Source organism: Oncorhynchus tshawytscha, linkage group LG01 (genome assembly GCF_018296145.1).
Source record: "Oncorhynchus tshawytscha isolate Ot180627B linkage group LG01, Otsh_v2.0, whole genome shotgun sequence".
NCBI lineage: Eukaryota > Metazoa > Chordata > Actinopteri > Salmoniformes > Salmonidae > Oncorhynchus > Oncorhynchus tshawytscha.
The window spans coordinates 66076528-66104469 of record NC_056429.1 but is presented as its reverse complement, the minus strand read 5'-3'; the positions used below and the strand labels follow the sequence as shown (position 1 = coordinate 66104469).

The following is a 27942-nucleotide window of genomic DNA, read 5'->3' as shown; positions in this document are numbered from 1 at the left end:
TGGTGCTTACTATGTCTACACTGGGGCTGATAAACACACACTGAAATGTTTACGGCTCTCAGTGATCAGGTTATCCTCACAGTTTACTACGTTGCTAAATGGCCTTAAGTGTAAGACCGACCAAGGCAGCTATGTTGAAAAGTCTTACTGAACAATGGCGTTACATCTGGCCATACATTACACCAACAATCCTAGACAGTCAGTCCACAGTGCATGCTTTAGTCTGGACAGAAAAAGTTTACATCTCTCCAAATCTCTTTATCTGGGGGGCAATCTAATTGGCCATGACAGGTCACTCCTGTCCTATTGTAATCAGAGTGGCACGCTGATTCCATTACCCGCTCCTTAGATCATGTCTAAAGTCCCCACAGCATTCTTCTGGGATCAGTGTCCACAGCACAGGCCCTAGGTAGAAAATAACAATATATATATATATATATAGTACCAGTCAAAAGTTTGGACACACCTACTCATTCAAGGGTTTTTCTTTTTTTTTTACTAATAATTTTTACTTTTTTACTAATTTTTTACTAATAACACCAAGAGTGTGCAAAGCTGTCATCAAGGCAGTTACTATACATGATTCCATATGTGTTATTTCATAGTTTTGATGTCTTCACTATTATTCTACGATGTAGAAAATAGTAAAAATAAAGAAAAACCCTTGAGTGAGTAGGTGTGTCAAAACCTTTGACTGTATGTATGTAATATATATATGTATATATATATATATATATATACATATATATACTTATTTTCAGCCTAGTATAACCACAGGATATAAATCTATATGAGTTTAAAAGTGGTCACCAGTCATAATTGTTGCCTAATTCTCCCTAACACCCAAACTACAACACTGTGAATTTAGAGGAGTAATAACTTGAAGTGTAGGCTACTTTGAGATGCAAAAAGACGCACAAATTCAGTTTTGGTCCACCCATTTGGAATGCAGCCAGATTTCCACCGTCCACCCCCTCCTCAGGAAAACAAATCCAGGAGGGGTTCCAGTGGGTTGTCCTTCAAAGCCTTTTTCTCCCTCCAGTCTCACCAAACTGAGTTTATCCCCGTCCTAAAATAAGTACCTCTCTATCCCTCTGCCGCTGTGTTTTTGGTGCCATTCAGCCTGCACATTGACGGAGATGCTAGCTTATCCGGACGGATGGACTTGATCTCCAAATCCAATGAGATGAGCTTTCACTGAGCCGAATGGATGCATTAGCAAAGCAAACTCTCTTGTTCCGACCTTAAATGGCTTCCACTTTTACTTTTTCGCTGAGGGATTTACTCTACCGGGAAAAGTCTGTATAGTTTGAATTTTGTTTGCAGCACGAAACGGAAGAGCAGCGGCAGAGGTGCAGTCCGCCCCTACACTAGCAACAACCGCATCAGTTACAATAAGTAGGCTTTCGGGTAGTAGTCCTTTGCTGGAAGGATAGCCAAACCTGACAGTTTTTTTCATCTGCAACCACATGACTGCATGGGATTTATTTTCTACCTCATTCGTTTCTCTCTGGATTTATTGGGGGAAGTTATTCTGTTCTGCGGATAATTGGAATATTAAAACCAACACGGGAATCTAATAAGAGTGGTGACAGACATGGCAGTTTTTCTATGTAAGTCATAAAGGTTAGGCTGTAGTTTATGGAGAGCTGCTGTCGAATGGGTTTTACACAGGGAATTGGTGCATAAGGCCATTTCGTAATTGTGTGGCAGAATGCAGCACTATTCCGTTGAATATTGTAGGCTACAGGGTAGCTGAGCCTGGAGCCGTGTGAGAGAGAGCAAGCTGGGAGAGGGAGAAGAGAATTGTTCATGCTGGCTTGGCTTGCTATGACGTTATAGTCTTGAGTAGTCCACCGCATTAGCTTTGAAAAACCTACTCACGTTTGATGTTGTACAGTCAGTGAGCGAATGGGACCGTATTTGAATCAAATGTAGCAAAGAGCTGTAGCGACATTGCAGCCCATCTGAGCAAGAGTGCGGCAGATGCAGGACTGCTGGGGGGAGGGGCTGCGGTGGAAGAGTGAAGTGTTTGTTGCAGGCTGGAGTCCGGGAGAAGGGGATAGATTGTCGCTACAAGGACTGCCGTCTTTTATTTCTCTTTGATAATTGAGTTGCTCTCGCGGATTGAGTTCTGCTAGCGTTTAACCCTCTCGCTTTTTGGCTTGAGTGTCAATACAAACTGCGTTTGGTTTTACTGGACAGGAGAGCTATGCTGCAAGTAGCTTTTCTCTATCTCCAAGCTAATGGACTTTGGTAGCCTGTGAATAGATTGTCATGGATTTATTACTATTGTCATTAATTTCAAGTAGCCTAGAGCTGAGTAGCTGTTATTTAGTTTTACTCTAGCCCAATGTGTAGCCCACCAACTGAGCATAGGGCCTAGTAGACGTACTGGTCCACTAGTTATCAGACTGACACTGATAAATTATTCAAGGCCTCTTATAAAGCTGTGGTAGGGTTTTTCGAGGAGTACCACAACGCTCTTTTACCGGATTGCCTTTGAAATATTGATGAGGGACTTTTCCACCAGGTGAGGATGCAATGACCGGAGACACTGACAAATATCTGCGGCCCCAGGACCTCAAGGAGCTGGGGGACGACTCTCTCCCGCAGGAGGGCTACATGGGGTTCAGCATAGGAGTCCGCTCAGCAAGGTATGTGACCCTATTATGACATTATATGCTCTTGATTGTGATGTTATGTTTGGCATTGCTACTGTGTTTGTTCATTCTATACACACCGGTTTAAGATGTGCTGGTGTGTTGATGATGCTGTACATATGGGAGCAGTGAAATTCAAAGAAGTAGTGGTCATCTAAGTTTTCTTCATATTAACATATGTTATGAAGATGTAATAAATATGTAATACTGCTGGTTCAGCATGACATCATGATTCAGTATTTTTTCATTTTTTACAGGCATGACTATTGTTCACCGTCACTGTACACTTATACTGTACAGTCCATTGGGAAAGTATTCAGACCCCTTGACTTTTGCCACATTTTGATATGTTTCAGCCTCATTCTAAAATGGATTAAATTGTTTTTGCTCATCAATCTACACACTACCCCATAATGACAAAGCGAAAACAGGTTTTTAGAAATCTTTGCACATTTTTTCAAAATAAAAACGTAAATATCACATTTACATAAGTATTCAGACCTTTTACTCAGTACTTTATTGAAGCACCTTTGGCAGCGATCTTCTTGGGTATGACGCTACAAGCTGGGCACACCTCTGTCAGGTTGGATGTGTCTCTGCACAGCTATTTTCAGTTCTCTCCGGGTTTAAGTCCGGGATCTGGCTGGGCCACTCAAGGACATTCAGTGACATGTCCTGAAGCCACTCCTGCATTGTCTTGGTTGTGTGCTTAGGGTCGTTGTCCTGTTGAAAGGTGAACCTTCGCCCCAGTATGAGGTCCTGAGCAATCTGGAGCAGGTTTTCATCAAGGATCTCTCTGTACTTTGCTCCGTTCATCTTTCCTGACTATTCTCCCAGTCCCTGCTGCTGAAAAACATCCCCACAGCATGATGCTGCCACCACCATGCTTCACCGTAGGGATGGTGCCAGGGTTCCGCCAGACATGACGCTTGACATTCAGGCCAAAGAGTCCAATCTTGGTTTCATCAGACCAGAGAATCTTGTTTCTTATGGTCTGAGAATCCTTTGGGTGCCCTTTGGCAAATTCCAAGCTGGCTGTCATGTGCCTTTACTGGGGAGGGGCTTCCGTCTGGCCACTCTACCATATAGGCCTGATTGGTGGAGTGCTGCAGAGATGGTTGTCCTTCTGGAAGATTTTCCCGTCTCCACAGAGGAACTCTGGAGCTCTGTCAAGAGCTGACCAAGGCCCTTCTCCCTCAATTGCTCAGTTTGGCCTGGCGGCCAGCTCTAGGGAGAGTCTTGGTGGTTCCAAACTTCTTCTATTTAAGAATGATGGAGGCCACTGTGTTCTTTGGGACCTTCAATGCTGCAGAAATGTTTTGGTACCCTTCCCAGATCTGTGCCTTGACCCAATTGTGTCTCGGGGCTCTACAGACAATTGCTTCGACCTCATGGCTTCGTTTTTGCTGTGGGAATTTTATATAGACAGGTGTGTACCTTTCCAAATCATGTCCAATAAATTGAATTTACCACAGGTGTACTCCAATCAAGTTGTAGAAACATCTCAAGGGTGATCAATGGAAACAGCATGCACCTGAGCTCAATTTTGAGTCTCATAGCAAAGGGTATGAATACTTATGTAAATAAGGTTTATTTGTAATACATTTTCTCTTTTTATTTTTTTATATTTTTCCTTTATTTAACCAGGCAAGTCAGTTAAGAACAAATTCTTATTTACAATGACAGCCTAGGAACAGTGGGTTAACTGCCTTGTTCAGGGGCAGAACGACAGATTTGTACCTTGTCAGCTCGGGGGTTTGAACTTGCATCCTTCCAGTTACTAGTCCAACGCTCTAACCACTAGGCTCTAACCACTTTGTGGGTTATTGTGTGTAGATTGATGAGGATTTGTATTTATTTAACCCATTTTAAAATAAGGCTGTAACGTAACAAAATGTGGAAAAAGTCAAGGGGTCTGAATACTTTCCAAATGCGCTGTACATTCTGCCTTTGGTCAGATATGTATACATTATTTCCCAGTACAGTATTCAAAGAGAGGATAACTAGCTGTAGGCTAAGAGTTGAGTGCCCAACAGAAAACTGGCAAGTTTGGCTGAAGATACATCACCACATTAGATGAGTATTGTGTATCCCACAGCTCATCATTGGCCATCTATTGTGGTGCCCCTGACAGCTGGCAAATGCATAGTGATGCTTGACTGACTAAAAACAACAACAGTGCCAGCCTGTCAGGAAGCAGCACACTGTGGAACAAAACAGCCCAGAAAACAGAACCACTGTTTGACTCATCATGAAATAAGGGTTCAATCAGCTTTTAAGCAATAATGGATGATGTCAGATTTTTATCATGCTTATCACATCATGTCACAAAGTCAATATGAGGCGTGACCTCACTTCAGCTCTTCCTTGTTTGATCAATCAAGGCAAGGGGTTTGAATTGGGCTGTGTCATTTTTATAGTCTCTAGAGAAGCATTCGAAAGTTCAAAGGTTACAGTGATGACTGTTCAAATCAAGTGCTTTCTCTCATAAGGTATTGCATCTAGTGTATAAACTATGCTACCATTTACTATCCTGTATATTGTGCTATGAGAAACTTCTATCATTCTTCTGTTATTTTAATTGCAGAGTAAACCGGTTGAATATGTGTGGTGAAAAGATATTCCTGGCATGACTTTGCCATGCTGGATATGTTATGCTTTATTATTTCAGTCAGTTATTGTATTGATTGATTAATGTGCTGAGCAGCTGCTTTATTTCCCCCTTACCTTTCTGTTTATGACGTCGGCCTTGCGTGGTTTGCTCTTGGACTCTCTACACACACACACACACACACACACACACACACACACACACACACACACACACACACACACACAGAGAGAGAGACTATGAGCCCAGGCTTGGAGCATGCCCCATGCAAAAGCAGAGCATCGATGTCACATGAAAATAAAACACAGCACCTCTGCTTTGACGTTTTAAAATGCTTTGCTTTTCACCACTCTACATTTCTTTTCCTTTTTTTCTTTCTTGCACTCTGTCTGTTTCTCACTCTAGCCCTAGGATCAGGTAAGAGCAGAAAGCACATTTCACAAAACACATTTCTCTCCCCTGACCCATCCTCATTGTGACTTCATGAACCATTGTCATTCTTTGTGTGGTATATTTACACAGTTTATTAGTGACTTATTATTTGGAAAACATATTTTGAGCTCACTAATATTTTCCATTGACACGTTCACCTTATTTTCTCATCAGTATATAGAAGCCCCTCATCATTTGCAAATAAATAAACCATATTTAACACACGTTATGAATAGAGTAGACATGAGAAAATGAAAGCGACAATTATATGTTGTGACTTAATAATTGCATTGTTTAAGTTTATTAACCCAACTTTTTGTATAGTGTTGTGGTTTGAGGTGACACGTAACTACCCTTTAGATTTATTTTTAAGGTGCCACTTTTTGTAACTTCCAGGGATCAGTATGTTTCAGTCAATTTTCAATCAATTGGAGATATATTAATCCTAAAAAATGACCTATTGCTTTAAAAGGACCTACTCTAGAATGCAGAGATGGAAACCTCAAGGCCAAAGAATGGCTTGTTATCTAAAAATCCCACATTGACCTATCTGACGAATACCATACCAATAGCAGGCACACACACACAAACTCACACACAAACACAGATACATATTTTGCCTTGGAACTATATAATGAATGACAGCATAATGATGATCGAGCAACAATAACAATGATCCGCACAACCAAGTCGTTGAGCTGACTTAGATGAGCAAATATTCACTTTCTTTCTAGATCAAATAACACGGCCTCATCTTAAAATGTGGAGAAAGAGTGAGAGTGAAAACGAGAGGATGAGAGAAAGCAGAAAGCAGTGAGAGAAATGTGCAATGCAGTGTTCAGAATAGCAACGAGGGAAGGGGTGAGGGACAGAGGCAGATTGATCAAGGCCACTCAAGAGGCATGAAATGGTGCATAAAGAAGCCGGAAGGAGAAAGTCAGGGAGTAAAAGAAAGGAAGGGAGAAGGCTTCCACTAAGTGAAAATGTCATTGTAAACAACTCTGTACAAATAAAACAAAATGGAATTGAATTGGCGAGAGAAAGATTGGGGGAAAGGAGGAAAGAGAGAGGAAGGAAAGCTGTGAAGAGGAAACACAGGCAGCACCACAGAGAGAGTAGGCCAGGGGTTCCCAAACGTTTCTGGCCTGCGACCCCAGTTTAATACAATTTTAAAAAGTGTGACCCCACCTTGTAAAGAAAGTGATGTAATCAACGGCCAGCAATTTGTTTTTTAATTAAGGCTTTGACATTCTGTTACAAATCAGTCTCAGGCCAGTATCTTAGAGAAGTGTGGGTTGAAGTGACTGAAATGCATCAGAAAGGTACTGGGAAGTCCGTTGATAATGTTGTTTTCCCCCCAGTTTGATTTAGTGCCTAGTCTTGTCCACTCTGTTCTATTTAGTCAACAAACAGAAACCGCTCTGTTTATTACAACCGCAAATAGCTGCTACCAGAGGTTACTGACGTAACAATTAGGCTCTATGAACTAAGCACCCCAAAAAAATCAGAGTTTACCTCACGACCCCGTTTTCGAATCAGGCAAATCATGAGGCCGTGACCCCTAGTTTGGGAAACACTGGAGTAGGCAAAGCAGATTTGTGATGCCAGTCCGTTCAGGCAGTGGAGTTGCTTAGAAACTTCAGCCGCAGTGCTGAATAAAGGACTTCTCTCTGTGCTGAATAGCATGCCCAATCAAACACTCTGCAGTTTTTCTCTCCCTCTCTCTACGCACACACACACACACACACACACACACACACCCATACACAATACAGTGCAGCCCTACACTTTTGACTAGGTTATACACACACTTCTTCTGAGAAGACAGCTCTAGAAGTGTGTGTGTGTATACTCACAAACAGTGTAGGGCTGCACTGATTAAAACAGACAAGTAAGAAGATTGGCTTTTTCTCACAAAGGGGAGCAGCCTATTGCATTCGGTCAGTGTGTCTTCATCTGCAACACCAGGCAAACATCAACAACACAGCGAGCAAGACTGAGAGGACCATCATCTCTGTAGCACCCAAACTAACACACATCCAAGTCATCTGAGAAATGAAAGACACAGAACTTTGCCCATTGACCAACAAATGTTTAATTGAATTAGCTACATTATTTTAACTGAATACAAATGAGGACACTTCAAAGTAGTTCAAGATTATTTTTAGGAACCGTTATAACTACATATTTATTTAATAAACATAAAGAATCCCGATGTTTTAGTGACGGAATGGAATTCCTCATCGTTAGGTCCGTACTCTATGTACTGTAGTGTAGTTAACAACATTCTTTGTTGGTTAGTAGATTAAATGTATTCTCCACCCAGTGTCCTCTCTGAAACATTGACAGTAGTCAGACTGTATTTGACCTCACGTCAGTGTTCATGATACACAGACACAAATACAACTCCTTTATCTCTCTCCTTCTCTCCCTCTGTCTTTCTTTCTGTCTCTCTCTCACTCACTCACTCCTCTCTCTCTCTCTCTCTCTCTCTCTCTCTCTCTCTCTCTGTAAAAACTGACTGACCTCCCTCTCATTTCCATCTCTGATTAGCTCCTATCCACCTAGCAATCCCCTACTGTGGGACTCTAATCTTGCTCCACTATATACAGTACATTGTACAGTGCCATTCAGTTCCCTGGAGGTTGCATGTAGTAATGGATTATTTTGTATTTTCTTTTACTTTTGCTTTTTTTTTTGGTTTGGGCCTGCTGTTCATTGTCACCCGCTGTGTTGCGTGGTAACATTTAAACACCCCAGCCTCCGCTCCTTCAGTTCGGATAGGTCCAACACCCTCAACCGCAGCTCCTACGCACGGGACAGCATGACGATAGAGGAGATCCTCGCCCCGACCAAGGACACAGTACGTCCTCCTAACTTCCTCACACCACCTTTTCCTTAACCCCTTTCTTGTCTCTATCCTCTTTCTGTGGTCACACTGTCAGTGTCACTCTCTTCCCCCTCCCTTCTCCTTGTTATGTTTTTGTCAAGGGCATTGCGTGACACGATACTTTTTTGAATGTGAACTCTGAGATGGGGTCAGTGATGGATTTGGCCTCCCCCATGGTCACATTTGATTTCCAATTGCCTATTTCGGGCTTTTTTGTTAGTTTCGTTTATGTTTGGCACTTACAGTCCTGAGGCTGTGTAGGGCAATTTCTGTAAGAGCTTATTCAAACTTCTCTGTGGCCTCTTTAAGGTTTCCGACTGCCTTGGGAAATCCACACTGCAGTGGTTGTCCTAAAACAAGTGTTGGTGATCACAATGCAGGATCTAAAAAAGGAACTTTAACCTGATGTACTGTAAACAATATTTGCAACCTCACTGACATCACGTTCGACAAACAAATGTGGTTCAAAGGGCAGCTAGGATTTAGAATGCATGTCAAATCTTGTTCTCTCATATTGTTCAAAAATAGTTCCCTCCAACTTGGTTGTTAAAACTGATTAAACAGATGTGTTCTGTGCTTTTTCAACGGCTTGAGACGCCATGCTCTGTAGGTGATCTGTTTCATATGATCACATGTATCATTCTTGGGATTTGGTGATGTTTGTGGCACTATCACATCTACTTATCACGAATAAGGTTGCCTTTGTGATAGTATCACTCTTTGCTAAAGCAGAAATCTCGTGGGAAAGGCCACTTGTAGCCTCTTCTCACTGTATGAGTTGTTGTATGACTAGGGACTGGTAGAATAATCGCCAGGCTCTTCAACTGTTGTTCCTCGAGAGGAGTCCCCTTTGTGATTTCTCATCTGCCTCTTTTTCCTCTAAAGCTTCAGAGTGTCTGTAAAGACCTTTCCTACTTGGTTGACCCTCTCAATAAGGTATATGATGTCAATAGATGGTCTCCTCGCTCTGCTCACTCTCCATGACCATCTCTCTGGCTCCATTTGTGTTTGTTTGAGCTCTGAAATTCCCATTCCATTCATTGGTCCTCATCTCAGTGAGGTAAATAGTTATTTATTTCCCCATGCGACATCTGGTCACTGTAAACTCCCATTCTTGTCCTTTCATTTTTATACAAACAAATGATTGTTTCAGTTGGAAGTGTGCCACTTTTTGTGGTTCAAATGGTTAATCATATTCAGCATGTTTCATTGAGGTGATATTGAATGTTTTATATGACAGAAATATGTTTCAGTGAGACACTGTATGTGTCATGTTAGATCACTTGTCTGTAGGGTTAAGAGGTCATATTCTCTTATTGTGTGTTAGGAATGCAGAAGGTCCTTAAACGTGTCACCTCTAATGTCTGTCTGCAGATCAGTGAGGGTCACCGTCAGGTTAGGACACAAACCATTAAGTCTCCTCCCGAACTCACCTGTTGACCCTCCCCCTGCATCTTCCACAGCACCTGGCTATAACCCGGGACTACGATGCAGAGTGCCTGAGGCGCTACAGCTGGACCCCAGACACCATGGACCACAGCAACACTGTGTCCAGCCCTATTCACTCAGGGTAAGAACCAGCCATCTCCCAGCCAGGCTGACACAAAGCCACAGCTGCTGTAGCTCTAGCCATGTCAGACAGGGGCTACTGCTAATCCAGACACAGGAGAATGTTACTCTACATACTCCATTTTATCAGTCCAAGAAAGACCCAGCCAGCAGTTGTCTGCAGTGACACACTGTTAGGAGTTTTTCCCTTTCTGCAGTCTCTTGTGCAATTTCAATTTGCTGAGCCGCGGTGATGAATAGTTTGAGGGAAGTCACCCTCACATACAGTAGATAATGGACTTGCGCTGTAGACTACATGATTTAGTCTTATTGGAAATGCTCGAGAGTCCAATGTCCTGGGCTGAGTACAGATGGAAGATATTTTGTGTTTTGTCAGGTATTGTACTGGGGTTTCTGGCCCTTTCAATGCCCTACATTTTTCCAGATCTCCTGTATTTCAGACCCTCTCTATTATTTCTGTACCATCTTTTTATTCTTTTTTTGACTGACACGGTGAAATGCGTCAGACCCTAAAAAACTAAATTGATTGTGCTGTGTTACTAAATCGAGTTTTTTGCCTCCTGCATTGTTTTGGTCTTTATTTTGCAGCTTGTCCTCCCCGCTCCCTCAGTATGACTCCAGGTGATGATTGTGTCTGGTGATGTCACCATGATGTCACAGTGATGTCACAGTTTCCACTACTTCCTCTTTCCTCTTTTGTTTCTGTGCTTGTGTCATCTGTGTGGTCTGGTCTCTCATCTACACTGTGTAGCTGTAGTGCTAGTGATGTGTTTACGATTTTCTCACTAAGGTGCCATCTCACAGTGCATATATGGATAAATCCCCTCAAAAATATCTATGAGCAGGTCTGCAAAAGTGCACACAAAGACAAATGAATGGAAACAATGTTTTGTCTGCATGTGTAATTACAGCCTATGTGGACAGTCAAATACAGAACATTGTGTATGGTTTTAGTTCAGACATGTAACAACTCAGCCGTCTCAGATCAGTCATGCCGAATGAAAATGTAGTGTATCTTTATTGGGTAAGGTTTTATGGCTTTAGGTAAATAGCGATATGACATAGATGCAGAAAGTAAACAGCATGGTGGATCAATTTCCACAACAACTAAGAGCGTTGAAGTGCGAGGCTGGACTTCTCAGCCGTTCTGTTGCCCTGGCTACCACGCTGTGAACAACGTGAAGGGAACCCGTGCACATGCACCGATACTGTGTGTGACTGTGTGAGAGCGAAGTCTGGCATCTCGCTCATCACAATGTCTGCGGTGCTGCTCGTGGCAACGTCATTTCACTGAGTCTACCTTTAACAGCTGGCATACTATATGAGGCATTTCAATTTAAACATACCCTTGTTCGTTCTACGAATAGCTTAATACTACTGGTGACAGTTTCCACAATTAATGGGATGCCAAAACTGCATTTATTAGGTGGAAGTTAACACGTCATGTATTTAACACATTCATTTGTGATTTAATTGAGTTTCTACTCGGGGGTGAAACATTTGTGAAGGTGTTTAATATAGATCACTGCTTCAGTAATGGATCTTGGCAGGAAACTCACCTTTTCCCTATTACATCACCTCTTGAGTTCTTTAAAGTTTCAGTGTCTTGAGGTCACATTGTTAAGTGTCAGAGGTGAGACCTGCCAAGTTTGAGAACTCGAAGCACCATCTCCTCTCCCTCTGTCTCTGTCTGTCTCTCTCTCTCTTTCTCTAGTATTTTCTTTCCATTCTCTCTCTTTTCGGAGTGCTTGGGTGTACGGTTGTCACAGCATGGGATTCGTCCGTCTCACGTGTCAGTGGTTATGGCTTCTCTCTCTCTCTTTTCCCTTCTTCACCCTTCCTGGTCTAATATTTGTATTTCTGCACGCCGGCAGATTCCTGGTTAGCTTCATGGTGGATGCTCGTGGGGGGTCCATGAGAGGAAGCCGAAGCAACGGCATGCGTATCATCATCCCGCCCCGGAAGTGCACGGCTCCCACCCGCATCACCTGCCGCCTGGCCAAGAGGCACAAGCTGGCCTACCCCCCGCCCATGGTGGAGGGAGAGGGCCTGGTCAGCCGGCTGGTTGAGGTCGGTCCTGCAGGAGCCCAGTTTCTGGGGTAGGTTTTCTCTTATCTCTAGAGCAATGTTTCTTAATCCTTGTTGCACAAGTTTTTGCCTTAGCACTACACAGCTGATTCAAATATGATTCAAATATCAAAGCTTGATGATGAGTTGATCATTTAAGGGATTAAGAAACATTGCTCTATACCATTTTTGCTATTTGAATGTAAAGATCCACCTTTTTGTCTCTAAGGGGGCTCTGAACAATCTCTGGGTGTTCTGTTCCATTCCAGCCCTGTAATCGTGGAGATTCCTCATTTTGGCTCCATGAGGGGGAAGGAGAGGGAGCTGATCGTACTCAGGAGCGACAATGGTGACACATGGAAGGAACACCAGTACGACTGCCATCCAAGTGACATCACAGACATTCTGAACGGGATGGACGAAGGTATGTTACACAGAGCATGACATCTGCATTGACACTTGTAAATAGCTTTGTTTGTCTGTGTTCTATTTTCTGTGTTTTGGATAGTTTTTTTAATATATATATATACATTTTTTATTGCACGGTGGTTGTGAGAAAAGCGCTTTACCACAAATGTATTATTATTATTATTACAGGTCAACATTGCTAATGTAATTGAATACCTTCTCTGACATTCCTTTGTCATTCGCACATACATAACATATCTTCTTTTGGCTCAAATCCCGTTAACGGGATCGATTTGACAACAGCCAGTGAAATTGCAGGGCGGCAAATTCAAACAAATTCCTAACACATCCAAGTATTACACGCCATTTTAAAGATAAACTTCTTGTTAATCCAACCACATTGTCCGATTTCAAAAAGGCTTTACGGCGAAAGCAGTATGATTATGATAGGTCAGCGCCTAGTCACAAAAAACACAGCCATTTTCCAGCCAAAGAGAGGAGTCACAAAAAGCAAAAATAGAGATAAAATGAATCACTAATCTTTGATGATCTTCATCAGATGGCACTCATAGGAATTAGGTTATACAATACATGTAGGTTTTGTTCGATAAAGTTCATATTCATATCCAAAAATCTCAGTTTACATTGGCGTGTTATGTTCAGTAATGTTTTGCCTTCAAAACATCCACCGAATTTGCAGAGAGCCACATCAATTTACAGAAATACTCATCAACTTTGATGAAAGATACAAGTGTTATACATAGGATTAGAGATAAACTTCTCCGTAATGCAACCGCTATGTCAGATTTCAAAAAAGCTTTACGGCAAAAGCACACCTTGCGATAATCTGAGTACAGCGCTCAGCCACAAAAACAAGCATACAGATACTCACCAAGTTGTGGAGTCAACAAAAGTCAGATATAGCGTTATAAATATTCACTTACCTTTGATGATCTTCATCAGAATGCAGTCCCAGGAATCCCAGTTCCACAATAAATGTTAGTTTTGTTCGATAAAGTCCATTTATGTCCAAATACCTCCTTTTTGTTTGCGCGTTTAGTTCACTAATCCAAATGCACAAAGCGCGGGCACTAAGTCCAGACGAAAAGTTTGTAGAAACATGTCAAACGATGTATATAATCAATCTTTAGGATGTTTTTATCATACATCTTCAATAATATTCCGACCGGACAATTCTGTTGTCATTAGAAAGGAAAGGGAACGACCGTCGCGCTCACAGCCACGCGCAAGACTGACCAATTGTTGAAACAGCTCTTATTTGCTCCCCTTTCACAATAGAAGCCTGAAACAACTTTCTAAAGACTGTTGACATCTACTGGAAGCCTTAGGAAGTGCAGTCTGACCCCATTTACACTTGATATTGGATAGGCAATCACTTGAAAAACTACAAACCTCAGATTTCCCACTTCCTGGTTGGATTTTTCTCAGGACATTATTTTAACAGTTTTGGAAACTTTAGAGTGTTTTCTATGTATATTCTAGCTTCTGGGCCTGAGTAACAGGCAGTTTACTTTGGGCACGCTTTTCATCCAGACGTGAAAATACTGCCCCCTTGCATAAGAGGATATTGAATATCCTTTATCCATCTATATTTGTTAATGTGTTCTCCAACAGAACTGGACAGCAATGCTGAGCTGGAGAAGAAGCGGATTTGTCGGATCATCACCAGGGACTTCCCCCAGTACTTTGCGGTGGTGTCCAGGATCAAGCAGGAGAGTAACCACATGGGTCCAGAGGGTGGAACGCTGACCAGCCAGACAGTGCCCATGGTCCAGGCTTCGTTCCCACAGGGGGCGCTCACCAAGAAGATACGCGTTGGCCTGCAGGTCTGAAAGCCAAGTCAATCAGTTAGCTGTATTGTTTAGGATCTCCACTAGTCTCTGTTTTGCTCTAAGCTTTGAGTCTAATTTCCCAACTTTTGAGCTAAGAGCATTGTTTTGATTGATGATGAGTTGGCTACCTTCATCCAATTGATATTTATTTTAACATCACTTTTTAAAAGATAATGGCTTTTGTCATGTGTTGTGCTAATGTGAACAAATGAGAGAACATTCACCTCTTTCATCCGTCCTCCCCCTCCCTGCAGGCTCAGCCCGTCCCAGACGACATGGTGAGGAATCTTCTCGGCAACAGGGCCACCTTCAGCCCTATAGTTACCGTGGAGCCCAGGAGGAGGAAGTTCCACAAGCCCATTACCATGACGATCCCTGTTCCGCCCCGATCTGCAGAAGGCCACCCCAGTGGACACAGGGGGGACTCCACCCCCTGCCTGCGCCTCCTCTGCAGCATCACAGGCAAGTCCTTCAGGATGTTCTGAACAACCTTTGTGGCTGAGAACATACCTCTATTGAAATTGATTCAGACCTTCAATGATAACAAGGTTCACTCCTACTTGGAGGACAGGGTGGAAGGACAGGGTTTGCAGTAGGTGGATGAAAGGTTAACCAGGGATGGGGATTTGTCTTTTCTTGTGGTTTTCCATCCAGGTGGAACATCTCCTGCCCAGTGGGAGGACATCACAGGGACCACTCCCCTGTCCTTTGTCACAGACTGTGTTTCCTTCACAACAAATGTGTCGGCCAGGTAAGGCCATGCTCTCTCATATGCTCACAACCAGTTAACTGCAACATTTTCTCAACGCCCCATGGCAAAAGGAAATTAACTCTAAAAACAAAATGTTCTCTCTGCTGTCAAGGTGGGGGAATTCAATTAGCTGTTAGCGCCCATTGCTATATCAATGGTGTGATGAGCTAATGCTTCGGATTTTGGAGATCATTAACAGCCAAATGGACGTTCTTTAAATCCCTGCTATGTAAACAAAGCTGATTTCCGCAAACAATTTTTCTCTGCTAAAATGAGTTTTGTTTAGCTAATAATATGAATACATTACTTCAATCTACTTTTCAACAACATCCAAATCGAAATAGCAAAGAAATCGTGTAAACTGCACGTTAACCTACCTTTCAGATCGCAATGTGAGCTCCTATGCAGCAAATATTATTTCATTCATGTGAAAATCAGTTCAATTCATACACTGGCTCATCTGGCTGGCGTGTGTTTATTTTGAGCTTCCCTTGTCTTGTCTTACGCTAAAGTAAGCTATTAGTCCTATTGTGATTGTTTTCCTCCACCACATGGCATAGCTCAGACCTACAGTAGTACACTTGTGGTTGAATATAATGCAGGACACGACAGACAGTTGTATAATGTTGAACTCACAAATACCAAAAAGGGGATTTACAACAATTAATGAATTCAATATTTCAGATTGCAATATGAAAACCTTGCCCTTTTTGTGGAACAGGTGTGCCATTTGATATACCCACGTGGAAGTTATAGCCTGAAATACACGAGTATAGGCTAACATCAACACATAAACAATGAAATAGAATTTATTTGAGAAAACAGAAGTATGAATGACAAGTAAAGTACATAGTAGGAGAGAGGGGGATCTTCAGAGTCTTGGCAGAAGTAGGGTGTGGGGGATTTTTTTTTAAATCTCTGTTCTAGCGTGTAGGATAAAGAGGAGGTGGGTGGTTCTGCCTGTCACTTTCCTTCAACAGGCAGTCAGTCTCAGAAGGGAGAGACTGAGTGTTTGTAGTGCTAGTGTATGTAGTTTCGATGTGTATCTCACTGTGCCCCGGATGATATGGCAAGCACAGTTTCTTAGCAGATTAGATTGAACAATTTGACAATAACAATAGTTTTAGGTCAGTCGTAACCAACGGGTCGACTGCGGTCGATCTCCAAGGCATTCCTGATCGACATTTATGTAAAAACATTTATGTAAAAAAAACTACGATAAAGCCTTGCATTCCTATTTGTTTTGCGCTGTTGGCAGGTGGTACATTTGATTCCGGGAAGGCGAAGTGTTCCCATTCTTCATGTGTCTGAAGGTAGAACTCCGCCTACCCGGCAGACCCAGAGAGCAAATCAAGTGCACCTATAGGCCTAAAGCTGGCCAGTCAAGTAGCTTAGATCGCCATGTCTACACAGTTTTCATGATCTATAGACTGTAAAAAGAAGCCTTGAACGCACAGCGAAGTTTATTCTGTGAGATTACAAAACTTTTAAAACCATGACTAGAGAAACTCAACAAATACAGCAAAGAGCTGGATGTTTTTATGAGTAACTTCATGTTTAAGTTGTTATTCTTTTATAAGCCATAAATGTGCGTTCCCCCTAGTTGCCTTCTCGCTACTACCAGCACTGCCACTGCAATGAATGAGTATAGCAAAGTTGCGTTATTATTAGTGGCTTGTCCTTTTTAATATCAAGGAATATTGAACTTTCTCTGGTTATAGGAGTAACATGAATTGGTGCATGAGGCAAAAATACAGTGCGACTTGATTTTCACTATCAGTTGGAAGACGGTCCCATTTTCTCAGAGATGGCAAGGAGAGGGGAGGAACGGTGAGTCGGGTGAAAGGCAGCTGCTCCCTCCCCTCAGACTGACCATCAGATGCTCCCTCCCCTCAGACTGACCATCAGATGCTCCCTCCCCTCAGACTGACCATCAGATGCTCCCTCCCCTCAGACTGACCATCAGATGCTCCCTCCCCTCAGACTGACCATCAGATGCTCCCTCCCCTCAGACTGACCATCAGATGCTCCCTCCCCTCAGACTGACCATCAGATGCTCCCTCCCCTCAGACTGACCATCAGATGCTCCCTCTCCTCAGACTGACCATCAGATGCTCCCTCCCCTCAGACTGACCATCAGAAGCTCCCTCCCCTCAGACTGACCATCAGATCCAGGCCATCAGTCCAGAAAAGCTGTGCATTAAGCTGTGTATGAAAAGTAATACAACAACTGATCAATTACCAGTGTGATTATATACCTATAATTGTCAAATATAATTTGAAAATGGTCTGAGAAGAACAATATTGGCAGGGCAATTCAAGCATGGACTAATATATTGGGCTTATAGCCTACTGCACAAACCTCATTGCTACATAACTGTTTTTTAATTGGTTAATGTTGCATAGGCTTACGCTTAAGTCATGTTTAACAAAAATCTGAGCGGTAGATCTCAGCTTGCATTTTGACTAACAAAGTGATCTTGACTCAGAAAAGGTCGGTGACCACTGCTGTAGATAATGTAAGTAAAGAGGCATCATGGAGGGTGGGTGGTCATGGAGGACATCAGGTGGATCAAGGTGTGGGGAAGGTATACGGCAGGCTGCTCAGGGCATGGCAGAACCCCTAGATCCTGGAGAACAGGAGCAGAGTGAAAGAGGAGGAGACCGAGGAGTAGAAGGTTGCATAAAGAAAAAAGGTTACAGGTGAACACAATGAACACAATGTTTTGGAACATTCAGATAGAAATATGTTATGTACAACAAACATGATTCTCTGACATGTCGAACATCCAGTCCTTGGAGGCAGTAGTACACTCACATACTCTGGGTTACAGTAGCTCAATCTTTTGGCTCTTAGGTATTCCGGTACAGGTGGATCCTTGAAGACCACTATTCTGCACTAAGCAGAACTCAAAACACCACAATCAATATTTTCCGGTAGTGCTCCCAGTCCCTTGATTAAGTAGTGATGCAACACACCATGTAATGTTTCAAACCATCTCAAGATGTGTTTCAAACCATTTCATTTTAACAGTGTAGACTGAGAACAGCTCGAGAGAAGCAACCTTTTGTACAAACCCACCGTGACTAATTTACCGACCTGTGTCTGTGCCTGTTTGCTACACTTTTACCACGGAGGGTATATCCGTGGACGGTTCTGAAAAGAAATGCGTTGTTTGCATCACCGAGCGGTGGCCAGGAAATAATGAAATACAACTGTTAGATGCTACCATCCTCCAAATCAAAAGCAAACATGGATGGAGTTTTAGATAGAAAAGGATACCTGTTTGTTTCTTGAGGAGGGGTCCAACTGACTGTCTTGAAGTCGGAGGGAAAGCAGCCAGTGGTCAGACATAGGAGGGATGAGGTGGGCAGGTTGTTGGACAATCAGATGTAACTAGACAGGATGTCGTCTGAAGGAAGAGGAGAGAATGAGCAACAGGATGAGGAGAAGGAAGGCACAGACTTTCACGTCGCCTAGCTGAGTTTTGCTAGGAGCAAGCCCGAACCTAATATGCAGACGCCATAAGAAGACACAGGGAGAGAAAGCCATTTGGACTATTTCAATGTTTCCCCTTGTTTGTCCCTCAGCATTTACTGATTGACGTGATTAAAGTTGCACTCACTGCAGTGATTGTAGGGATTCCAGAGGAATGGCTCTTTAAAAAAAGGACGGTAACATAATCAATGCACATGGCGAGACCCAAATGCAGACACAGGAGGCAGATGGTTGAGGTCCTATAAGGTTTATTAATCCAAAGGGGTAGGCAAGAGAATGGTCGTGGACAGGCAAAAAGGTCAAAACCAGATCAGAGTCCAGGAGGTACAGAGTGGCAGACAGGCTTGTGGTCAAGGCAGGCAGAATGGTCAGGCAGGCGGGTGCAGAGTCCAGAAACAGGCAAGGGTCAAAACTTGGAGGACTAGAAAAAGGAGAAAGCAAAAAGCAGGAGAACAGGAAAACTGCTGGTTGACTTGGAAACATACAAGATGAACTGGCACAGAGTGACAGGAAACACAGGGATAAATACACTGGGGAAAACAAGCGAGACAATAACGAGGACAGGTGAAACTGATCAGGGTGTGACAAACATACTGCTTATAATTGAGACGTTATGCTAATAAGACATATAATCAGATAATTAATTGTGCACTGTAAACATGGCAAATATCTGGTTGTCTTACCTCCTTTTTGAAAGCTTAGCTAGAAAAAGGCACAGAGCGACTACCAGCACTGCCACTGCAATGAATGAGTATAGTGAATGAGTATAGTGTGCTGGTGCTGCTGGGAGGAAGTTGTTTACACCATGGCAGCTTGGGATGGAACAAGGTTTTACAAGGGTAAACTACATATAATGAATGTGGTAATTCAGCAAGAAGTCTATTTATTTACACAAACACATTAGTATCAAATAGGCACTGTTAAAAAAAATGTACATTTTACCCCTTTTTCTCCCCAATTTCGTGGTATCCAATTGTTTTAGTAGCTACAATCTTGTCTCATCGCTACAACTCCCGTTCGGGCTCGGGAGAGACGAAGGTTGAAAGTCACGCGTCCTCCGATACAGAACCCAACCAAGCCGCACTGCTTCTTAACACAGCGCCATCCAACCCGGGAAGCCAGCCGCACCAGTGTGTCGGAGGAAACACTGTGCACCTGGCAACCTTGGTTAGCGCGCACTGCGCCTGACCCGCCACAGGAGTCGCTGGTGCACGATGAGACAAGGATTTCCCTACCGGCCAAACCCTCCCTAACCCGGACGACGCTAGGCCAATTGTGCGTCGCCCCACGGACCTCCCGGTTGCGGCCGGTTACAACAGAGCCTGGTCGCGAACCCAGAGTCTCTGGTGGCACAGCTTAACCACTGCGCCACCCGGGAGGCCTCCAAATAGGCACTGTTATTGCTACAATAACCTTACTGCAACAGGATATCCTATGATCTACTATTACAGGTCCTTCTCCTTTTGCATTTCCCTGGTATAGACCACAGCATGTCCTATACTTCTAGATAGGGTTGTACATTTTGGGGAATATTCAGAGGTAGAAACTTTCTGTGGGAATTAACAAGAATATATGGGAATTAACAAAAATATATGCAAATAAAATTTAAATGTAGATGTTTTTTGCATTGGATATATTTACCATATCATATGGAGACAGAAACATAAACCGTTTACCTTATCATAATTGCAAATTATTAAATCCTTCCAAAATATAAAAAAAACATGTTACGAATTGAACTTTAAATGAGTTGACTCTTCACAAGGGATGATTTCACTGAACAACAAAAGAAAGGGAATATTGAATGATCCCCAATGATCCATCGCATCTCCCAAAAACTTCTTCAACATACATCTGTAAAATGATAGTCTAGAAACTAAAGCTTTGGTTGTCTTCCTCTCAGGCTTCCATGTCTTCTCCCTGGACCTCCTCAATGTCCAACTCTTGAACATCAGACTCTGAGGCCTTATCTTCACTGTCACTTTCCAACCTTGTTGAGGATGGCTCGTTTCAGCCTCAAAAAGCCTCAAATTTGCCCAGATCGACACCAGCCTGTTGCGTGCTTTGGAGTGTGTGTTCCCAAACAAGGAACAGTTGCGCTCTGAGGTGGCTGATGTTGGAGGGATTTGGAGGATGATGGAGGCAACAGGGGAAAGAGCTTCAGATCCACAATGTCCCTTCCACCAGGTGGCTGATGTGATATGTTGGCACCACTGCCATATCTCATCTCCATCCCAAAGACCTTTCTTGGTAGTGTACTTTGCCAGTCTGCCAAGAACCTTGCCCTCATCCAGGCCAAGGTGGCGAGACATGGTAGTGATGACACCATAGGCCTTGTTGATCTCTGCACCAGACAGGATGCTCTTGCAGGCATACGGTGTGTAGCGGTGAGTATGGGCTTCAGGCAAAAGTCTTCACATTTTTTGGTGTATTTCAGAACTGCAGTTTCCTCTGCTTGGAGCAGCAGGGGAGTGGGCAGGGAAGTACGGATTTCTTCTCTTATATCTGCAAGCGAAGTCTGAACATCAGACAGGATGGCGTTGCCTCCCTCAATCCGTGTAATGGCTACTGCTATAGGTTCCAGGAGTTTCAGGCTGCTTACCACTCTCTCCCAAAATACATCATATAGGAGGATCCTCTTGATGGGGCTGTCCATATCGGCAGACTGTGATATGGCCATTTCTTGGAGCGACTCCTTCCCCTCCAGGAGACTGTCAAACATGATGACAACACCACCCCAACGGGTGTTGATGGGCAGCTTCAATGTGGTGCTCTTATTCTTCATACTTTGCTTGGTGAGGTAGATTGCTGCTATAACCTGATGACCCTTCACATACCTAACCATTTCCTTGGCTCTCTTGTAGAGTGTATCCATTGTTTTCAGTGCCATGATGTCTTTGAGGAGCAGATTCAATGCATGAGCAGCACAGCCAATGGGTTTGATGTTGAGGGTAGGACTCCACCACTTTAGACCAAGCAGCCTTCATGTTCGCAGTACTGTCTGTCACCAGTGCAAATACCTTCTGTGGTCCAAGGTCATTGATGACTGCCTTCAGCTCATCTGCAATCGGTTGTCCCTTGTGTCTGTGCTCTTGAAAAATAATGGTTGAGGGGTGGAGATGATGTAGTTAATTATTCCTTGCCCATGAACATTTGACCACCCACCAGAGATGATTGCAATACAGTCTGCTTTCTCTATGATTTGATTGCCCTTCACTTGACCTCTGTTGAACTCTGCATCAAGCAAATTAGTAGATAAAGCATGTCTGGTTGGAGGGGTGTATCCTGGGCGAAGAACATTCAGAAATCTCTTCCAATATACCTTGCCTGTGAGCATCAGGGGTGAACCAGTTGAACACACAGCTCGAGCAAGACATTCATCAGCATTTCTCTGACTACGTTCCTCCATTGAGTCAAAAAAACATCTGATTCCAGGAGGACCATGACCTGTTGCTATCGATAAGGTGTCTGATTCGTCATTTTCACCTCGAATAGAAGTAGAGGGACTTTTGTCAGAGGTTGCTTGTTGTGAGCGCTGAGGGAACTTGGCCAGATGATTCTGCATCTTTGTTGCATTCTTCACTCATGATTTGGCACAGTATTTGCAAATGTACACAGCTTTTCCATCAACATTAGCTTCAGTGAAATGTCTCCTCACATAAGATAGTGCTGTGGCATTTTCCTTTTAAGATTAGAAAAAAATGAGTAAAAAAACAACAAATACAATTCCATGTACAGATAAATAGTTAAGCAGTTAGATTAAACAACTCTGTTGTAAGATACATGTTTTAAAATGAAACATGTATGAAAACAGGTGAATTAACACTCCTCAGTTAGCAGGCTCAAGCAAGCTAAAAACCCACATGGTAGCTAATACTAATTATCAGAAATTGTTAACAAGTTAGAAATGATTTAAACACACTTTGCTGTAGGTTACTATTTACTAGTTTAGCTAAACTTACCAGGAAGTGTGTAGTCCTTGGCTCAGACAGTGTAGTAGTGTGGGCTCAATAGCAGCTCATTAGTGTGCAAGATCTTGAGAATCAGCTGTACATGTGATGGAAGAGTGCACTGTGCATGCAGAGGGTTGGAATTCCATTGATTTGGGGATAGTTTAACCAAAAAAATGCCACAAGACCTAGAATTTCCTTATGTGTATCCCACAATAAAGGTTCACTGTTAGAAGCTAACCTTTGTGATGAATTTAAGCAGAATTACCAACATTACCGGGCTTAACTTCCATCGAAAATTTCCGGAACAATTCCGGAGATTTCCCGGAAAGTTTCCAACCCTTTGCAACCTTACTTATAGATATAGTCCGAAACCAGCATCTCTAATGGTACCCAGTTGTAATCTGATCACTCATGACCAGAAGATTGACTAATAGAGTTCAGCTTTTGTTACAGCTGATATAGCACTTGTCATAGGCTACTTAGTACAAGAGAGAACCATTTAAATCAACTGATTATCTACAAACACAAATAATAGAATTTTAAAAAACAAAGCTTAGCTAGCTAAATAAAGATATTGGGAAAAGTGGTGTTATTTCGCGCTAGTGTTTGCATCCATCGTTTGCAGCATCCATGCTTGCTTGCAGCATTCTCATGTTAGCTAAATCAAGGTTTTCAAACAAGTAAACACCATGTTTTGTACTTTATCCACTAATAATCGGTGAGATTTAAAGATAAAACAACTCGTAAATAACATGTAACATCACATTTTCCCCTGTCTTTTGACTGCATGCGCCCCTCTCTCCGCGCCCTCAGAACATAGCAACCAGCATAGCAATGAAGGCTATTTATTTATTTTTTTCATTATGTTACCAAGGCAGAATTTGACAAGTTCTAGCAACTGCCCAGCAACGGTCGCTAACAGCTAATCGATTTCCAGTATGATGCAGGGGAGAACACTATTTGGCATGACAGGCCCCCCAACAAATGTCACTTAGGACCCAGAAAAGGCTAGGTTCTGACTGCATGTATGGGTATGGATGTGGGTACAGTATTCACACACTTGACTTATTCCACATCTTGTTGGCTAACTCAGTTGCTTGAGAGGAAAGAAACCGCTCAGGGATTTCACCATGAGGCCAATAGTGACTTTAAAACATTTTAATTGCTGTGATTGGAGAAAACTGAGGATGGATCAACAACATTATAGTTACTCCACAATACTAACCTGGATGACAGTGTGAAAAGAAGGGAGCCTGTACATAATAAAAATATTCCAAAATATGCATCCTGTTTGCAATAAGGCACTAAGGTAAAACTGAAAAAAATGTGGCAAAGAAATACATTTTATGCCCTGATTACAAAGCGTTATGTTTGGGACAAATCCAACACAGCACATCACTGAGTACCACTCTTCATATTTTTGAGCAGGTAGTGGCTGCATCATGTTATGAGTATGCTATCGGCAAGGACTAGGGAGTTTTCTAGGATAAAAAGAAACAGAATAGAACTAAGCACAGGCAAAATCATAGAGGAAAACCTGGTTCAGTCTGCTTTCCAACAGACACTGGGAGACAAATTCACCTTTCAGCAGGACAATAACCTAAAACACAAGGCCAATTATACACTGGATTTTCTTACCAAGACGTCATTGAATGTTCCTCATTGGCCTAGTTACAGTTTTTACTTAAATCGTCTGGAAAAACTATGGCATGACTTGAAAATGGCTTTCTAGCAATGATCAACAACCAACTTGATAGGGCTTGAATAATTTGCTAATATAGTACAATCCATGTGTGCAAAGCACTTAGAGACTTACCCAGAATGACTCATAGCTATGATCACTGCCAAAGGTGATTCTAACATGTGGGGTGTGATTACTTATTTCAATGAGATACTTTCGTAAATATAGTGTATGTGGACACCCCTTCAAATTAGTGGATTTGTCTATTTCAGCCACAACTGTTGCTGACAGGTGTGTAAAATCGAGCACACAGCCATGCAATCTCCATAGCTAAACATTGACAGTAGAGTGGCCTTACAGTAGAGCTCAGTGACTTTCAACGTGGCACCGTCTTAGGACACCAACTTCCCAACAAGTCAGTTCATCAAATTTCTTCCCTGCTAGAGCTGCCATGGTCAACAGTAAGTGCTGTTATTGTGGAGTGGAAATGTCTAGGAGCAACAACGGCTCAGCCGTGAAGTGGTAGGCCGAGTGCTGAGGTGCTTAGAACGTAAAAATCTTCTGTCCTCGGTTGCAACACTCACTACCGAGTTCCAAACTGCCTCTGAAAGCAATGTCAGCTGGAGTGATTAAAAGCTCGCCGCCATTGGACTCTGGAGCAGTGGAAACGCGTTCTGGCAGTCATCTGGCAGTCCGACGGACAAATCAGGGTTTGGCAGATGCCAGGAGAATGCTCCCTGCCCGATTGCGTAGTGCCAACTGTAAAGTTAGGTGGAGGAGGAATAATGGTCTGGGGCTGTTTTTCATGTTTCGGGCTAGGCCCCTTGGTTCCAGTGAAGGGAAATCTTAATGCTACAGCATACGGTGACATTCTAGAATATTCTATGCTTCCAACTTTGTTTGGACAGTTTGGGGAAGGCACTTTACTTTTTCAGCATGACAATGCCCCTGTGCACAAAGCGAGGTCCATACACAAATGGTTTGTCGAGATCGTTGTGTAAGAACTTGCACCTGCAAGTTCTACACAGAGCCCTGACCTCAACCCCATCGAACACCTTTGGGATGAATTGGAACACCGACTGCGAGCCAGGGCTAATCTCACAACATCAGTGCCGATCTCACTAATGCTTTTATTTCTGAATGGAAGCAAGTCCCCGCAGCAATGCTCCAACATCTAGTGGAAAGCCTTCCCTGAAGAGTGGAGGCTGTTTTAGCAGAAAACGGGGGACCAACTCCATATTAATGCCAATGATTTTGGAATGGGATGTTCGACGAGCAGGTGTCCACATGCTTTTGGTCATGTAGTGTTTTTCTTTATTTAATTTTCAATACATTTGCAAAAATCTCTTAAAACATGTTTTCACTGTCATTATATGGTAGTGTGTGTAGATGGTTGAAAAACGGCTCTAGGGGGTTGTAAGCTACAATGCGGCCTCTGTATGGAAACTGTAGCCACCCGCTCATTGGTAAGTCCAACCCTAATCCTGGAGAGCTACCCTCCTGTAGAGGGTTGGAGAGCCCTGATTTCGATCAATTGTTATCAAAAAAGCTTTATCAAGCTTTTGTATGTATTATAATGTTCATGGCCCCCTCAACCAAGCTCTTGCCAAAAAGACTCCGTGGTTGGCTTCAATATACGTATTAAGCTTTACTCACCATCTCTGTTTTTCCTTACCTCCAGGTTCTGGCTTACAGACTGTCACCAGACTCCTGAGACGGTCAGTCTGGCCTCTCAGCTATACCGGGAGCTGATCTGTGTGCCATACCTGGCCAAGTTTGTGGTGTTTGCCAAGATGAACGATCCTGTAGAGTCACGCCTCCGCTGCTTCTGCATGACGGACGACAAGGTGGACAAGACTCTGGAACAACAGGAGAACTTTGAAGAGGTGGCCAGGAGCAAGGACATTGAGGTGGGTCTTATTTGCACCCACACACTCATGCGCACACACACAAAATATGCTGACACAGGTAGACACAAGCACAGATACATGGTTTATCTGAATTGACATGCTCTTGGTGATAATGATTTTACAGGTCTTGGAGGGCAAGCCTATCCATGTGGATTGCTATGGCAACTTATCTCCTCTTACCAAGAGTGGGCAGCAGCTGATCTTCAACTTCTTCTCTTTCAAAGAGAACCGGCTTCCTTTCAATGTGAAGGTAGCGTCACATTTTCATCCCCCTCTTATATGTAAAAGGTCACACTTTTCTATTATAGTGGTATGCGAGAGGATGATCGTCCTTCAAACTTGCCGACATGTTGTAAGCTCTAATTCTCATTTCCTTTTTTGGCACGTATGCCTTTTTTGAGCACCAAGAAAGGAATGTCATTATACTCTTATTTTATATATATATTTTTTTTATTGTATATGCTTTTTTTGCTCCTTAGGTCAGAGACATGGGCCAAGAACCATGCGGTCGACTCTCATTCTTGAGAGAGCCAAAAACCACTAAAGGTCTTCCACAGACTGCTGTATGTAATTTGAATATCACACTGCCAACTCATAAGAAGGTAGGCTGGATATGTGAATGATGTTTCCTCTGGGCCATATCATGTCATCCTCATGTAAATTAATGGAAGGACAAAGTACAGTAACAGCAGCAATTCCAGAGTGGTTGTCCTCCACTTGGTTAGAATGCCTGCTGCTTGTGTCTTTTATCTGTATTTTTGCCAATGCCAATTATATGCCCCCACAAAACACACATTCAGTCATACACATTATATTACTAATTTACCTCTCTCAAAGTGTGGAAGAGTAATAGGGCTAAGTTATGGTGGCGTTTCTCTTTTTGTTTCTCTGTGCAGTGTTCAAAAACTCTGAATTACGTTGCTGTTCTTTTTGCTGCTTTTCTGGGTCTTTGGTGGCCTGTGGACTAGTTAATTCCATGGCCTTTTCCATGCCAATATGGTTTGCTGCTCTCAGCTGCTTCATTCTCATTTCCTGATGTTTATTTCCACCCACACCTATTATAAACCACCCGCTGTCCATTGTGTCATCTTTCCCCTTGTCTGCAATGCATCTTGGGAACCACCAGGACATGATGGAGTCTGATCCTGATGATGAGGTAAATACATGATTGCTCATCGCATGAACTGCTTTGTTGTTTTTTCGTTGCTTTATTATTGTGAACGCTAGCATCGATAATGTATATGAATGTGTGGTGATTATCGTTATCTGATTAATGATGTATACGAGGCTTTTGCAGCAGATAGTAGTCTTTGTCATTGGTGAGAAGTCAAGTGACTTTGTGCAATGCATGAATGACAGTTCAATTCAACTGGTTTTATTATTATTGTCCTCGTCCCAAGCAAAGAGGAGCAATTTGTGTTTCCCACCCTGGCTTCTTTTCCATATCGTTCTTTCCATATGTTCAGTAGGCTAGTAGAAAACACCATCCCTCCACACTATTTTAAGATATAAATGTGCATTTGGGTGGCAGATAGAAGTGGATAAACTTCTCCATAGTGCATAGTACTCCAGCTTAATTGTGGTTTCAGCCATCTTCTGTGCATGCTTTGGAAACACCTACAAGACCAATGAGTTATTTGTTGCATGAGGAAAAC

At 42.8% G+C, this 27942-nt stretch overlaps 1 protein-coding gene across 34 annotated transcripts in view; it reads left to right on the top strand.

Moving 5' to 3' along the window:
• The window catches only part of ank3a (ankyrin 3a), a 157571-nt gene that overhangs the window by 100305 nt on the left and 29324 nt on the right, over positions 1-27942 (top strand). For 17 of the 34 annotated variants that reach the window (XR_006083763.1, XR_006083762.1, XR_006083756.1 and 14 more), the window contains 15 exons: positions 2534-2657; positions 5680-5691; positions 8467-8569; positions 9482-9532; positions 10060-10166; positions 10754-10786; positions 12040-12264; positions 12502-12656; positions 14276-14487; positions 14748-14955; positions 15148-15244; positions 26059-26287; positions 26412-26537; positions 26767-26889; positions 27414-27443. Coding sequence is in view for 5 of the 34 variants with exons in the window: in XM_042324471.1 (XP_042180405.1) it covers positions 2534-2657; positions 5680-5691; positions 8467-8569; positions 9482-9532; positions 10060-10166; positions 10754-10786; positions 12040-12264; positions 12502-12656; positions 14276-14487; positions 14748-14955; positions 15148-15244; positions 26059-26287; positions 26412-26537; positions 26767-26889; positions 27414-27443 (1835 nt within the window). In the remaining 29 variants the exon portion in view is untranslated. The remainder of the gene's footprint in view (positions 1-2533; positions 2658-5679; positions 5692-8466; positions 8570-9481; positions 9533-10059; positions 10167-10753; positions 10787-12039; positions 12265-12501; positions 12657-14275; positions 14488-14747; positions 14956-15147; positions 15245-26058; positions 26288-26411; positions 26538-26766; positions 26890-27413; positions 27444-27942) is intronic. The other 17 variants (XR_006083760.1, XR_006083754.1, XR_006083758.1 and 14 more) reach the window with 11 other exon arrangements.